We start from the raw sequence: 13917 nt of genomic DNA on the forward strand, positions 1-13917 counted from the left end.
TTTGGTTGCCTTTAGAGAACTTTATTTACATGTCCATATATAGCACGGTTCAAGTTCATGATGCAGCTGTGAAACTACCTGTCTGTCTTTATGTGCCCTAACAAATACATTTAAAATAAAAAAAATTTAAAAAACACACTTAATGCCGAGTGAGTGTCAATGGTGTCCCGACACTGGAGAGTACTTGTTTGAGTTTAGTCTTCCGTCTGATTTTGGTTTCTATCAAACATCTTCAGAACACGTTTGTCTTTGTTCTTTTGAAAGAAACAGGAGGAAAAAAACAGTAAAACAACAAAGACAATGTGAGTCTCAGGACACCTTAGAGGACCGAGCCTTGTTCTTGTCATGTATGCACTAGAGATGATACAATCGTGTTGCTGCTTAAACTTAACCAGGAGCAAAAGAAAATAGCTGGAACCTCACGCCACATCGTCTCGCCATCTCCCATGCATCTGCCGCCCCGAGGAGTGGCTTCGTGCTGTGGACAGAGCTGGACCGGACCGGGCCGAACGAGGCCAAGCTGACTCAGACTTGGACTTTGTACACAGCACAGAATATGGACCGGTTTTCTGAACCCTCCCCCACGTGTTCTCAGTCCCACACCTTTGTCTTTTGTTCCTCCACTCAATGCCATCCGACTGCTTGCGTAAAATTCAAAGGCTAAAAAAATATTTTTTTCCTAATTTCTTGTTCACTACAGAGGTTTCATTTTGTTTTTTTTAAAAAAGGGACAAAAAAAGGAAACAAAAACAAAAAAGTTCTTTGGAGGAATCCCACAGTTGCGCAGCTATAGACTAACCAGCATTCTCAGAGCATTAAAATCAGTTTTTTTCTTTTTTCCAGAGATGTGACTTTGCCTCTTTTTGCTTCGCTTTCTTTTCTTTCACAAACATAACCAAAACGACAAAAGTACAAGTTGAGTGTCTCTTGCTTTCCATGCCACCAACGCTCTGTACAGTCAATGCTGCAGGAGGGAGCCTTGGCCCCGCCCCCTGATTATTAGTTTGCTTTTTGGAGCCAATCAGAGTTCAATACATAACTTCGTAGACTGTGGCTTTCTTGTCCCCGGAGCCAGTGACGATGAACTGGTCGTCGGGTGAAATGTCGCAGCTGAGAACCGACGAAGACTCCTTAGACTAAGCAAAAAGACAGAGACGACATCATCAGCGAATCAAAATGCAGAAATTCACAGCTGTTATTTAAAGGTACTTTTGTGTCCCCAAATTACCCTCTGATATTTGAAGAAGATGAGCAGGGAAATGAAAAAGCTTGTATTATTTTTAAAGCTTTGACAGCTCAATTGTTTCCAGACCAGAGATCAAAATTTCTCATCAGATCAGGCTGCGTGTCTTGCATTAAACTCTGGGGTTTTACCTGAAATATGCTGGATCCATAAGGTGTCCTCCATGCATTCAGGAGGTTATCTTTGCCTGTGCTCACGAACCATTTACCTACAGGAAAAAACACACACGGCCATCAGCAGATAAAGCCTCAGGGGAGGAGAGATATGGAGAAGCCTGAGAGGCTGCGAAGCAAAAGCAGAGAGAAGAGGCGAAAGGGAAAGGACAGCTTCTGTGTTCTAATGAGAGAAGCAAAAGATTTGTTCTGCTTCCCTCTGATTAGATACCCTCAGGTAGTGTGATGTAACCAAACCATCAATCTAATCGGTGTGTACGTGTCGTCTGTGTGTGTGTGTGTGTGTGTGTGTGTGCGTACCACAGTAGGCAAACTTGAGGGAGAGAACGCAGCTTTCGTGAAGGTGCAGCTGGTACTTGTCAGGTTTTGAGACATGCAGAACTTCCACATTACTGCTCTCCATTCCCACAGCCAGCCACTCGCCTGTCGGACAGTAGCCCAGAGAGAAGATCTGGAGACAAAGAGGGAGGAAATGCGATGATGACAGATGTAAAGTGTTATTGGTCACCAGCAGCCTCTTTAAATCTGGAATTGGAAATGAGGTTTATGTGCATTAGACTTGTGTGCGCACCTGTGATGTGAAGTCATGCTGCTGAAGCTGGCGTCCCTCTCGGAGGTCCCAGCAGCGGACTGTGTTGTCCAGCCCTCCCGTCCACAGCTTGGTGCCGTCGTTGGAGATATCGATGCAGCTCGCTCCGTCCGTGTGGCCCTGGAACTGCCTGCAGGATAGACACAAGGTAGTCAACACAGCTAGACTAAACTACAACCAGAGAGACGTTCCTTAAGGTACACAGCCCTGACTGCATTTCATTTAAGTACATTTAATATTTAATCTTTACAATTTGTTGAAATGAGCAATTTTTTTCTGCATTACTCAGAATATCATACCACAAATAGACGAGAGAATTCAAGGCTACAGAGATTTTATTAATGTTTATTTAGCAAAATTAAGTTGCATTTAGCATCAAAAGCACAAATTTATAGTGTTTGTGTTACTTTTAAACATCTAAAACTTCCATAAGTGCAGACAAGTGTCTACACAGGTAACACAGTAAAAAAAAAAAACACAAATAAAAAGTGTTACTCATAAAAGAAAAATGAGGGACCTACGGTGTATGTAAATAGCAGCTTAGAGTATAAATGTAGCACTATTTAGGTATTAAGGGAAGAGAACTGCAAAGCCCTGAACTTAGAATTAAACATAAAATCTGAAGATTTTATTTAAATAAAAACTGTCAAAAGCAGAATGCTGCACACGTGAATGTGGAAAACCACCAGTAAAACCCATTTAAAGACAGATAGGAAGGAAGACTGTAAGTCGTCACTCTGGCTAGAAGATAAATGCACAGCCTGAGCTCCAAACTTACAAAAAAGTCGTTGCTTTGGTGCCCCAAGTGCAGTTTTTCCTGGCGCTATGTCTATTTCATGACTGACAGCGCAGATTGTAAAATTACACCAATTCCTTATACTACTCTCCCTCTCTTCTCAACATCCCACTCGATACCTTTTCCATCAGTCTCTCGTCTCCCAACCTGAAAATAATCTGGCTATTTCCCACTCCCATCTGCTCTCCTCATCTGACTGCAGGAAACCGGTGAAGACGATGAATCAGCCACTTCCTCCTCCTCTTACCTAACCAGCGTCTGGTTGTGAAGGTCCCAGACGACGATGTTGCCGTCGCTGCAGCAGGAAAAGCAGACCTTGTTGTCGGGCGAGATGGCCAAGGCGTAGCAGGCGGGAGCGGACGACGTCAGCTCCGCCTTGATGCGAGGAGTAGGAGTGGCCAGATCCCAGATTGACAGCGTGCTGGCCTCTCCTCCGACAATCAAGGTTCGACCGTCAGAGAGCAGCTTGCAGGATCGGATGTAGTTATCCCTGTTCTGATTGAGCATCATAAAATGATAAATGCATCACTATAAAATCATACAGACAGATATATTCTGGGTAGTTCAACAATGTGATATAAATTAAAGGATGTGGTTACAGAAAAGTATAAAGATGCTGGAGGATTGATCTTGAAATGGTGATTCATCATTCAAAGTGTGAAAAGCAAGCACATCAATTTCAGCAGTAAAATAACATTACTAGACACGAGATGGGCAGCAGGCTTTAAAACCGATCTGCAAAGCATCCATCTATCTGTCCTCCTTTATTTCTCACCAGACAGTCCAGCTGGGCCATGGGGCTCTTGCTTCCTGGTTGGCTGATGTCCCACACCTTGACGCAGCCCTTCCCTCCGGTGTACACGTGACGCGTCGAGGTGCTGATGGTGACGGCGCACACCACCTCCCCGTGGCTCAGGGTGTGGATCTGACGGGCGTGACGAGGGATGCCCGGTCCGAGCAGGGCGTCGGGGGGAAAGGGCACCGGCTGCATCTGGCCGTCAGCGCTCACATGGAAGGAGTAGGCGCTGAGGGAAGAGAAAGAGATGGATAACAGATTCAGTGCTGCAGTAACCGTACGTCAGGACAAGTTACTGTGACGGGCACCGTTCTATGTATGTAGTTTAAAAAAGCACACATGAAGCTCTTGTACTTTGGTCATAGAGTAATATCTCTGTGTTTACATTAAAACATCACAGAACACTCTGGCTATTCATCTGCTAAAGTAAGAAATATTACACACAAGAAATTGAAACGAGGCACACTGCTAACACTTTTAAAGACATTTCTCAAATGCTTTAAGGATGAACTCACTTACAAGCTCTTAATGCATGAATACCACCTTTCTAATTTAAAATAAATGCCTTGGTGCTTTACATTTTGGCCTAACGAAGGTTTAAAATCTCAAAAGGCTTCAAAATCTCTAATTGTTCATCTTTTGTTTTCTTAAAGCTTTGTAACTGAACTCTGAGGGCAAACTGAGCTTCCGAGTGCCGTTAATAGTGAACAGGAGAAGATCTGCATGATAGCAACCAAGGAAGAGGAAACTCACGGTTTCCCGGAGGCAGCAGACTGCAAGCTGGCAGGCAGCCCAGGGACCCTCATGTGTGGGTGTGGAGACTCATAGCCCACCTGGAAGAGTCAGAGATAAGTCAACATAGGGAAGAAAATAATACTGAAGACTATGAAGTAAAATAGATGGTTCATGGTAGAGGACAGAAGAGATCACAGTTAATTTGTTAAAATTGGTCAAACAGATCTGAATCTGAAAGATCAAAATAAAACGAGATGACATATATGACTTCTGAAGAGCAGAGCCCGTAGATTTTAACAATGACAATGCAGCTGCTCTCTTCTTTTCCATATATCTCCCTCTTTCTGCCCTCTGACTGGTTTATATGCTGAGGTATGACATATGACAGTGACACTGCAAAGACAAATTATGTGCAGAGCGTCGAGCTCACCACAGGGGACCGTCCATAGCCTGCGGCAGCTGCTGCCGCCGCCGCTGCAGCTCCATTCATTTGGGGTGAGACCAAGTGGAGACCAGCGCCATAGCCCGCAGCCCCGGGCAGGTCCCCATTCACCCCTGGAGGGGGTAGGCCAAAAGCCCCCGGTGGGTACGCTCCCTGCACTGCCAGGGGGTTTCTCAGACCAAGAGCTGAACGGAAAAGAAAGGGCAGAAAAGAAAAGATAGATGATTTGTTTTGGATTAGTCAGGTGGCAAAATTACTGAATGAGACCTGAGCTTCATATATAATTTTGATTTTTGATTTTTTTCACATAGGTTGGAATAACATACACATGTTATTAAGGTGACTCCCTCTGCAGAGTCTTTTAAAGCAAGCGACAGCTGTGACTGACAGGCTGTGAATAAGCTGCAACAAAAGGCTGGATGATATCAGCACTAGACCACTACTGACCCCTGCTGGCCAGCTTACCATCCTGCAGGGGGACGGCATGTACGTCTCTGTGCGCTCAAATTAGCATCCTCTACATCCCTCCATCTGCACGTGTAGGTGCACCTACGACGGCGCATGCATGCATACATAATAGTGTAGATGTGTGTGCGGAGAGAAAACGGAGCAGAGGCTAACAGGTGACGTGAGAAAAGAGAAAAGAGATGATACACTGGAATAGATGGAGGCTCATTATGAAGCAGCTCACAGTCACAGTCCATCACCTCCCCTAATCTTTCCATTTAAAAAGTGAGGCACACAGAATATTTTTGCCCACAGCTGCTTATTAGGTCCAGATGGTGGTGGGTGGTGGGGAGCTGGCTGACACCCATACCAACTACTGCAGCCCGATGTTGCTAGAAACATTTCGTGTAACAAAGCCAATGTAACAGAGCTAAACGCTCGGCTCTGCAGATACAGATTCATATGTTTAATGGATCCTCTGAGCAGCATGTACGCACACTCCAAGAGGATTAGGAAATAGTACAACAAGAACTGCTCGTCCGCGGTGTCCTCGGCTGTCCGCCTCACACTTTATCTACAGTCTCCCTGAAGTCCAGTGAAGGGTTTTAGCAATAAAGCACAGGCTATGCGCCCTTTAGGGGAATTAAAGAAAGCTAAGGACGTTCTCACCGAGGGGGTCGACGCCAGGCTTGCCGGGGACAGGTCTGAACTGTGGGGGTCCGCTTGGTCCTGGGGTATTGGACTCCTGAGACATCGGGGTCCCTGGCTTCATACCTGGAGTGCTGGATTTCTCTCTCTGGGGGAGTGGAACAGGAAAAAGAATGTTTTAAATCTGGGAGGACTTAGTAATAAAGGACAAAAGGAAAGAGACAGGGAGGAAGAAGAATGGGAAATAAAACACAAGATGACATTAAGAAAGGCCAAGAGTGGACGGGACCATTGTGGGATGGGAGCATCCAACAAAATAACGTAGAGACAAACTATCAACCATGAAGAGAAAAGCTGAATAAAATCCACCCTACAGTAAATTAATATATTAATGGGGCTTCTTGCTTCACCTTGTCTCCATTTGAGATAAAACATTGTGTCTGTCTACCTGTGGGGGCTCTTTGCCACGGGATGGGGAGGTGGCACTGCTGGATGAGGCCAGGGAGGTGGGGCTGGCCTGCGGGGGACCCTCTTTACGGGACGGGGGCATTTTGTCCAAACCATTTTCCCGGGATGAGTAGGACTGCACACTGCGGGGCGACGATGGATCCTGAGTTGAAAAACACAGAAGTTAGAAGTCAAATCTTTCCCGACTTCAAACAGAGGCTCACATTTCTATGTTTTCCAAAAAAGCCAGGAAACAAAATAACGAAACCAATTTCTCTTGCTGTAATTCTTCTGCCAGTTCATAAGGTGAAAAATGTTTGGCTGACATGCTTTAGTGTAAATGACGTCCTCATCCTTTGCCCCATTAAGTGAGTAAAGTCAAATCGGTAAAGACGCGTCTTTTGCATTCACACATTGCGAAACAAAGAATTTATTTTGGGCTTTTGAAGATTAAAAGACGACCCGCAAGGTGAACAATCGCTGTGAAATCTTTGGTCATCGCTTCAATGGAGGTCCTACACCGAACGGTCGGAGCCTGCCATTGTAATGGCCTCGTAACCCAATTAAGCCTCACTGCTAGATATTTGAAGCGACTCATAAAACAACTGTGGCAGCAGAAGTCTTGTCTGTAAGATGTGTAAGATATATGACCCAACATGATAGATGCACAGATTTTATCTGTGTTATTTTTAGTGGAAACTAATTGCTTACATAAACTTGGAAGATCTACTTCTGCTGCTATTGTTTGTTTAATTTATTTTAAACTAACACAACATTTTTAAAAGCCGATATAAGCTCATCGCCTTGCTTTGATGCTTATTCTTTTATTTGCATAATTTTAAGATAAAGAATAAATGTGCTGACTGTTTTTTTTGTTAATCTTTGCTGTAAATAAATTATTTTATTCCACTTTTTCATAACTTGGAAAAAAAACATCTCTAACCAAGAGGCTTTTTAAAATGAGGACAGCTTGAACCACAGTGGCGTTTGTGTACCTATGTATTTTATAGCTCTGTGCTGCTAAATGAGGACAGGTGGGGGTGAAGGAGGGTGGAGAGGGATTAGTATAATTACTATTCATGTGTTCCTGCTGGGTATGTTTACATGATGTATGCAGATGAAAGCGGTCAAGTGAGGCAAACAGAGGCCAGCGGCCGCCTACTAACCTCATCTACTACCAAATTATCATCACTCTTATCCGCATCGCTGCCCTGAAAGAGAAAGAAGGTGAGATGAGACACTCCTGCTCTGCGGTCTGATGTATGCAGATTACATGTAGAAATATACAACACACAAAGTCACACGCAAACAAGTTTCTCTGTGTGTAGTTTATTGCATTTGGAAAATTTTTGATTAATACCCAGTGAAGGTGCTGAGTTCAGTAAACGTGGACAATAAACGATAGAAATGTAATTAATTAGAGATTCTTAACTCGGACATGTGAAATCCTCTCAGGAACAGGCTTGTGTTTTTATTTTAGGTCTTGAACACGTTGATAATTCTGAACTTCGGGATAAAAGGAGGCATTTATCTCTCACTAAAACAAATCCTCTCAAGGTCTGATATATCTGATCTCTCACAATTACTCCAGCAGCAAAGTAAGCACAGCAGAAAGTGAAACTATTTCAATTACTTTGGAAGAAAGAGCAGCTTTTAAAAGTCTGCTGGCCTCTCGCTACGCAGACACCACCAGTCTTATCTGACGAGGCAGAGTTGGATGGAACTTTCTTACAGTTGCTCAAACATTTAAGAGCGCTATGAAAACGTCCTCACATAGTCTGTCATGAACTCCTTCTCATCAGCTTTCCTCTTCTTGCCGTTGCTGAGGTAGTCTGCTGGGCGACCCTTATCCCCATTGGACAGAGAGCTCTGCGGAGAGGAGGGAGAGAGGGCAGAGAGGATGGAATTGAGACAGAGAGGCAGGGAGCGAGGGGGAGGTGTGTGCGGGGAGGTGCAAAGAAGAGGAGGAGATGAAGGTAAGAAGGACAGAGCAGTGGAGAAATATGCGTGAGGGCGCGAAGGAAGAGGGTGATAATGAGGTGAGAGGGACTGCATAAATCATGTCAGGCTCATAAGCTGCAGAGATGAATGTGAAAGAATATCAGGCTGCATCGATTGGCCGGCTCAGTGAGAAGAAGAAAGAATCTTTCAAGTTTTCTTGAAGGCAGCAGAAAAGAGTGCCGAGTGGTCAAAGCATGATTTGGCACTGATACCATTTTTTTTTTAACCCAGTCAGATAAATATTTTATAGCGCTGGCATAAAAATTGTTATCATAGAGGTTCCTCTATAGCCGACAGTAACTCTGTGCTAAAAGCTACGTTACTGTTGTTAAATGAGAACGAGGAGAGCTGTAAAAACATGTCGCCTTTGTGCTCACATGCAAGAAGGAAATGTTTACTTATGCCGACATACTGGAAAATGTGTCTGCAGGCAAATAATGCGCAACAGTAAAAGAAATTGTAAATAAAGAAAAAACATCCATTATAACATCAACAAATAATATATAAGTGACTGCGTAGTAAATTGTACTCACTGGTCCTGCTTCACGATCTGTTCATTCCATGCAGAAGCACATCCAGTCAGAGGACAGCAGGACGGACAGACACACACATAAAGATACACAAACGTCAGACTACATGCCATCACTATACATCACGCTGCAGCTGATGACTCAGTGGGAAAATATCCCTGAGGGGTGTTGCGATCAGCAGCGCTCCGGTGCCCTGCCAAAATTCCAAAGCAAAAGGCAATCATTGGAGTTCATAGAGCGCATTCTGATGTTTGCTCTGCTGCTAACCCAGCGAGATGTAATCCAGCTCGTCTCTCGGGCACGAACTCATCTGGACTTTCACGTGTTTTTCTTTGAACAAATTGAAACAAGAAGTGCGCTGCTGCTGTACCTCGGTGATGCTCGGCAGCGGCGGCGGCGGCGGCGGCTGCCTCGAGGTGAGCTCTCTCATCCTTGGCAGCGAGCTGGGCACCCAAAGCGCCAGACAAGGCCAGGAGGCCGGACCCGCTGCTGAGGGCCAGGCTGGGGTGGGGCAGTCCTGATGGGTGTGGGCCCACTGGCAAACCTTGGGCGTGCTGGGAAAGGTGCTGAGCTTGAAGCTGCTGCTATAACGAGAAATACAAAGAAACAGAAAAAGAGGAGACAGAAATATCTGGGTGACTTACAAGCGCAAGCTTACTTCACAGGAATTGATCGAGAGGAAGAGAGAAGGAAGGAAAAGAAGGGAACTAATTGCTGCGATGTGCACGAGGGGAGGCATGTTAAGGTCGAGGGAGTGGCTCTTTAATATGGGAAGCTTTGCAGTCAGATTGAAAGGGATGGGAAGTGATTTTAAAGCAAGGCCAAATTTTCCATGAATTTAATTTGCATCTGAATTCCAAACAAACTACCTGGGACATCATTTAAATTTATGACTTTTGGGCCTTTTTTAGGTGGTTGTCAGACACCATAAATAGTCAAAAATAGTCTTTTTTTACAAAACAAAAATAAAAAATCAACATATTTTAGAGCTGGCCAATGAATATTCTTACTAAAAGGAAAAGAACAGAAAGAAAAATAAAAATGCTGGAGTATAAGGTACACACGCTATGAGGCAGAGGGGGGAGCCCACGTACCCCTATCGAAGCATTTAGCTCCCCCATGGTCACCTGTTTGGCGCGTTCCATGGCCTGGACCACCTGTTGTTGGTGCTGTGGAACAAATCAAGGTGTCAGTAAGGGCAGGTAGATGGTTAATTAGTCTGTTTTTCCCCCAACAGTGAACTCATAACAAGTATCATTTATAGCATTTGTTGTTTGATTTTAGTGGCTGAAGAAAATGAATGTGCTCTGTCCATCTGCAGCTCTGTGTGTGACAGTGATAAATGTGTATGTATGTGCACACCTCCTGTGTGCGTCGATCTCACGCAGGAGAGAAAAGAAAGAGGACTGAATGTGACACATCGTGTGTGTGTGTGTGTGTGTGTGTGTGTGTGTGTGTGTGTGTGTGTGTGTCCCACCTCCTGTGACAGGAAGGGGATGAGCTGAGCACAGATCACGTTCAACCGCTTGGCAATCTCCGTCTAAAAGAGAAAAAAAGGTACTGTCACTTTGATGAATAAACACACACACAAACACTCGCACAGTCAAGATTCAGCATGAACACAAAGAACACGCACACCCTCATGAAGGTTACACACACAGGCGCACGCACACAGTGTGGCTGTGGCCTGTTTCTCCCAGGGCCAGTGTGGTAAATATTTCAGCTGCTTACATCTGGTCCATGCAAATGGAAACTCTGCCAGAGAGTTTGGCTAAAATATTCATGGACAGCATCTGCTGTGGCCACAGCCAGCCCACACATCGTGTGTGTCTCTGTGCATACACACCCAATTCACCATCTTGTGTGTGTGCATGTGTTCCTGGTGTGTCCTTGCATGTCTGTTTGTCTGTGTGTGTGTTTGCATTTTGTATGCTTGAGTGTGTGTGTGTGTGTGTTTCCTGCTGGGGGTCAGTGATTCTTGCTGTGGGTGTGTGTCTGTCTCGATCTGCTCTACTACACAGCCAACAGCAAACTCTTCCTCCACCCCCCCGCCCCCACCCCAACTCACCGCCATTTCTCTTTCCCTTTTTCCTTCCATCCCACTCCATTTATCGCTCTTTCCATCCATCTATTCCTCGTTTCATTCCTCCCTCCCTAATATTAGCGCAGTAATGAGTGTTACAAGCTCCGCCATGTAACGTCTAACGCACACACGCGTGTGCACGCACGCACACAAAATCATGTTTAGCGGCAGGCCCAACAAGGCCGTTAGGGCCAGTAATGATATGCATGCAGAGATCATGACAACATCATTATGGCCACAGGCTGTTTATCTTGTTGACAGCTAGACCCTGTTCTGTGTGGATGTGTGCTCGCATGTGTGAGAATCCATGTGAGTGTGTTTGTGTGCATAGCCACACTCACCCCACCCCATTCTCTCTCTTAAGTGATTTATTGATGCTGGACTGAACTTCCACCCTTCCTTTTTCTTGCTCTTCCTCTCTCATGCTCTTTCTCTCATTCCTCTTGCTTGCCCACCTCTCTCCCTCCCTCTACTCTCCATTTGTCAGCCAGCCAGAGTGCCCCCCTCTACTCCTGCCCTTCTCCCCTCCATCCTCTGAATCCATCACCCCCCACCCCAAGGGAGACACAATGATTTCTTGTTAGAGAGCTCCAACTACTAAATGACATCTTCAGGAGGGAGAGAGAGAGAGAAAGGGAGAGAAGGAGAGAACACGAGCAATCGAGAGAAAGAGGATAAAGAGGGGAGGACAAAATGAGAGAGGGGAAATGAAAAGAGGAGGCAGAGGAAGGAGAGGAGGAGGAGGAGGAAAAGGGCAGATTGGGTTGAGGAAATGACAGCCAATGAACGAAGGATGTAGGAGGGAGAAGAGAAATAGAAAGAAGAACAGAAGGAAGGCGGAGGAGGAAAATCGAGATTGGGAAGTGGTGGTGGTGTCATGTGCATGTGTGTGTGTATGTGAGGTGGGAGTGGGGTGGGGGACAGCAGCATGTCAAAAGCAAAGCGATTGAGATGGCGAAATGAACGAAGAGAAGGAAAGAGAGCAGACAGCAGGAAGGCAGTGACCTGATTTAAAGTGAAATTCAGCATGGACTGTATGTCTAGAAGGAGACAGAGGTGGAGACAGGGTGCACGGAAAATAGGGAGATAAAGAGAAAGAGAAATCAATCAAAAGGAAGAGCGACAGAGATGGTGAAGAAATGGAGATTAAGCGCGGGGAGCATTAAAAAGATACAGTAAGACATAAATTGAAGGGAAAAGATAAAAAAAGGAAGATGGGATGGAGAAGTAGGGCGACAGTGAGAGAATTGAAAGGACAGAGGGAGGGAATAACAGATGGGGATTTATGATGGGCAAGAGGGAAGGGCAGAGTATTCTCATCTGTCTGTGGTGGAGAAATGAATTCTGTTTGTGGATCCTATTAACACCTCCACAGCATAACACCGCTCTACAAGTCCATCACAGAGAGGATTGACATAACAGCAGCAGAGACGGGAGATTTTCCTTAAAAAATAATTCTCACAGTTTTCGAGCTGATTGAGGGCAAAGGAAGGAAGAAGTGATAATACAAGAGAAAAATGCAAAGCTTCGAGATGGGGGTGGGGGGGTGGGGGGGTGCAGAAAGAGAGAGAATCCTGACTCACCTGTTTGTGCATTTCAATGTTAAGGCCGTAGGACATTTCGTAATACTGAAACAAAGGAGAATATCGGTTAATAGACATGAACGTACATAGAGAATAAGAGACGGTGAAACACAAGGGTAACACAGGATGTACAATGAAATCATTTCCCATGGATACACTGTAGGAAACAAGTCATCTGCTGAAAGATAAAACACGGACATTAACATAAAATAAACCCAGTTTATATTTTTAGGCAACTCTCATTAAAAGCCTTAAACCAATAAGGCTGTGATAAAACAGCCCAACAAACTAGGCTGCTAAGTCAGTATCGTAAGTATTGTAAGTCCTGGCATTTTCACAGGATCAATAGACAATAGACTTTAAGCCTAATTCAATAACATATAAAAAGTATATTTCTGTCTCACCTGAAAAACACAAATATTCTCTAGACAAGGAGTGTATACCCAAGAAGAATACCTATTTTTATTTTCTTACACAAAAGAATTGAGACAAATCAACACTCTCAGACCACTCGCAACCTTTTCCTTTGCTCCCAGTTTCCCGACGTTAGGCCAAGCATGAGCACTCTGAAGTGTCCCTAAAAGCTCATCGCTGCTAATTTCACCTTGAATCTGCTGAAAGTCAATGGCAATAAAATGACCCTGAGGCGTGTTTCAGAAGCCAGAAACCCAAAGCGGGGGAGGGAAATTGTCACCGGGCAGAGGAAGGTGGCAGACGATTGCAATAATCATGTCTAATATGAGCTATTTGACCCTGGCTTTTACCCGAAAGTACAAGGAGCTGCGAGGAATGCACGAGGTGTTGAATGCCAGAGAGAGAGAGAGAGAGAGACAGGTAAGGATCTCTCTCTTTCACTCAGTCCCCCCTCTTCTCTTTCAGAGATGGACCGAAAGGGAGAACATTTTAAAGTCAGATGCCTTGAAAAGTGGCAGGCTGACATTTGCTTTTCAGCGTGGCTGGTTGTGGAGAGATGAGATTGGCAGTTGGACAGCCAGAACAGGCTGGCAGGATGGGAGAGGAGATGGCAGGGGTCCTCTCTCTCCAGACATCTTTCCTGGCAGTTAGCGCACATGTGTGTGTTTGTGTGTGTGTCTGTGCAGGTGTATGTGTTTTTTAGCACAAGCCTCAAAGTGTGTAGGCGTGTGTATCTATGTGCTTTGTGTGCATGCTTTGCTGTGAGTGTGTGTTTTCAAGGCGCGTGTGCACGTTCCTCTGTGTGTGTGTGTGTGTGTGTGTGTGTTTGCCTGTAAGCCTCCATAAAAGACGCCTTTCCTGGCAGCTGGCAGCTCTGCTTGGCAATTGCTTTGCCAAGTTTCGTCTGTTGCTAAGCAACATCCAAACTCCCCCAAATCATCAGCCAGCAAAGAGACCTGGCCTGTGCTTGATGCCAGCTACCCCCTCCTC

At 45.1% G+C, this 13917-nt stretch overlaps 1 protein-coding gene across 5 annotated transcripts in view; it reads right to left on the reverse strand.

Moving 5' to 3' along the window:
- Window positions 1–13917, reverse strand: part of tle2a (TLE family member 2, transcriptional corepressor a) — a 35419-nt gene continuing 21502 nt past the window's right edge. Inside the window, exons 4-20 of one of the 5 annotated variants that reach the window (XM_084921582.1) lie at window positions 12514–12558; window positions 10325–10387; window positions 9975–10016; window positions 9218–9428; window positions 8851–8867; window positions 8090–8185; window positions 7483–7527; window positions 6318–6479; window positions 5891–6017; window positions 4763–4959; window positions 4351–4430; window positions 3577–3826; window positions 3049–3296; window positions 1988–2135; window positions 1717–1867; window positions 1375–1451; window positions 1–1136 (exon numbers count right to left, since the gene is read on the reverse strand). In XM_084921582.1, coding sequence (XP_084777708.1) covers window positions 1029–1136; window positions 1375–1451; window positions 1717–1867; window positions 1988–2135; window positions 3049–3296; window positions 3577–3826; window positions 4351–4430; window positions 4763–4959; window positions 5891–6017; window positions 6318–6479; window positions 7483–7527; window positions 8090–8185; window positions 8851–8867; window positions 9218–9428; window positions 9975–10016; window positions 10325–10387; window positions 12514–12558 — 2067 coding nt within the window. In that variant the 3' untranslated portion in view covers window positions 1–1028. Of the gene's footprint in view, window positions 1137–1374; window positions 1452–1716; window positions 1868–1987; window positions 2136–3048; window positions 3297–3576; window positions 3827–4350; window positions 4431–4762; window positions 4960–5890; window positions 6018–6317; window positions 6480–7482; window positions 7528–8089; window positions 8186–8850; window positions 8868–9217; window positions 9432–9911; window positions 10017–10324; window positions 10388–12513; window positions 12559–13917 lie in introns of all 5 variants that reach the window. The other 4 variants (XM_084921581.1, XM_084921580.1, XM_084921578.1 and 1 more) reach the window with 4 other exon arrangements.

Source organism: Perissodus microlepis, chromosome 23 (assembly GCF_051167445.1).
Source record: "Perissodus microlepis isolate ML-2025 ecotype Zambia chromosome 23, ASM5116744v1, whole genome shotgun sequence".
Taxonomy (NCBI): domain Eukaryota; kingdom Metazoa; phylum Chordata; class Actinopteri; order Cichliformes; family Cichlidae; genus Perissodus; species Perissodus microlepis.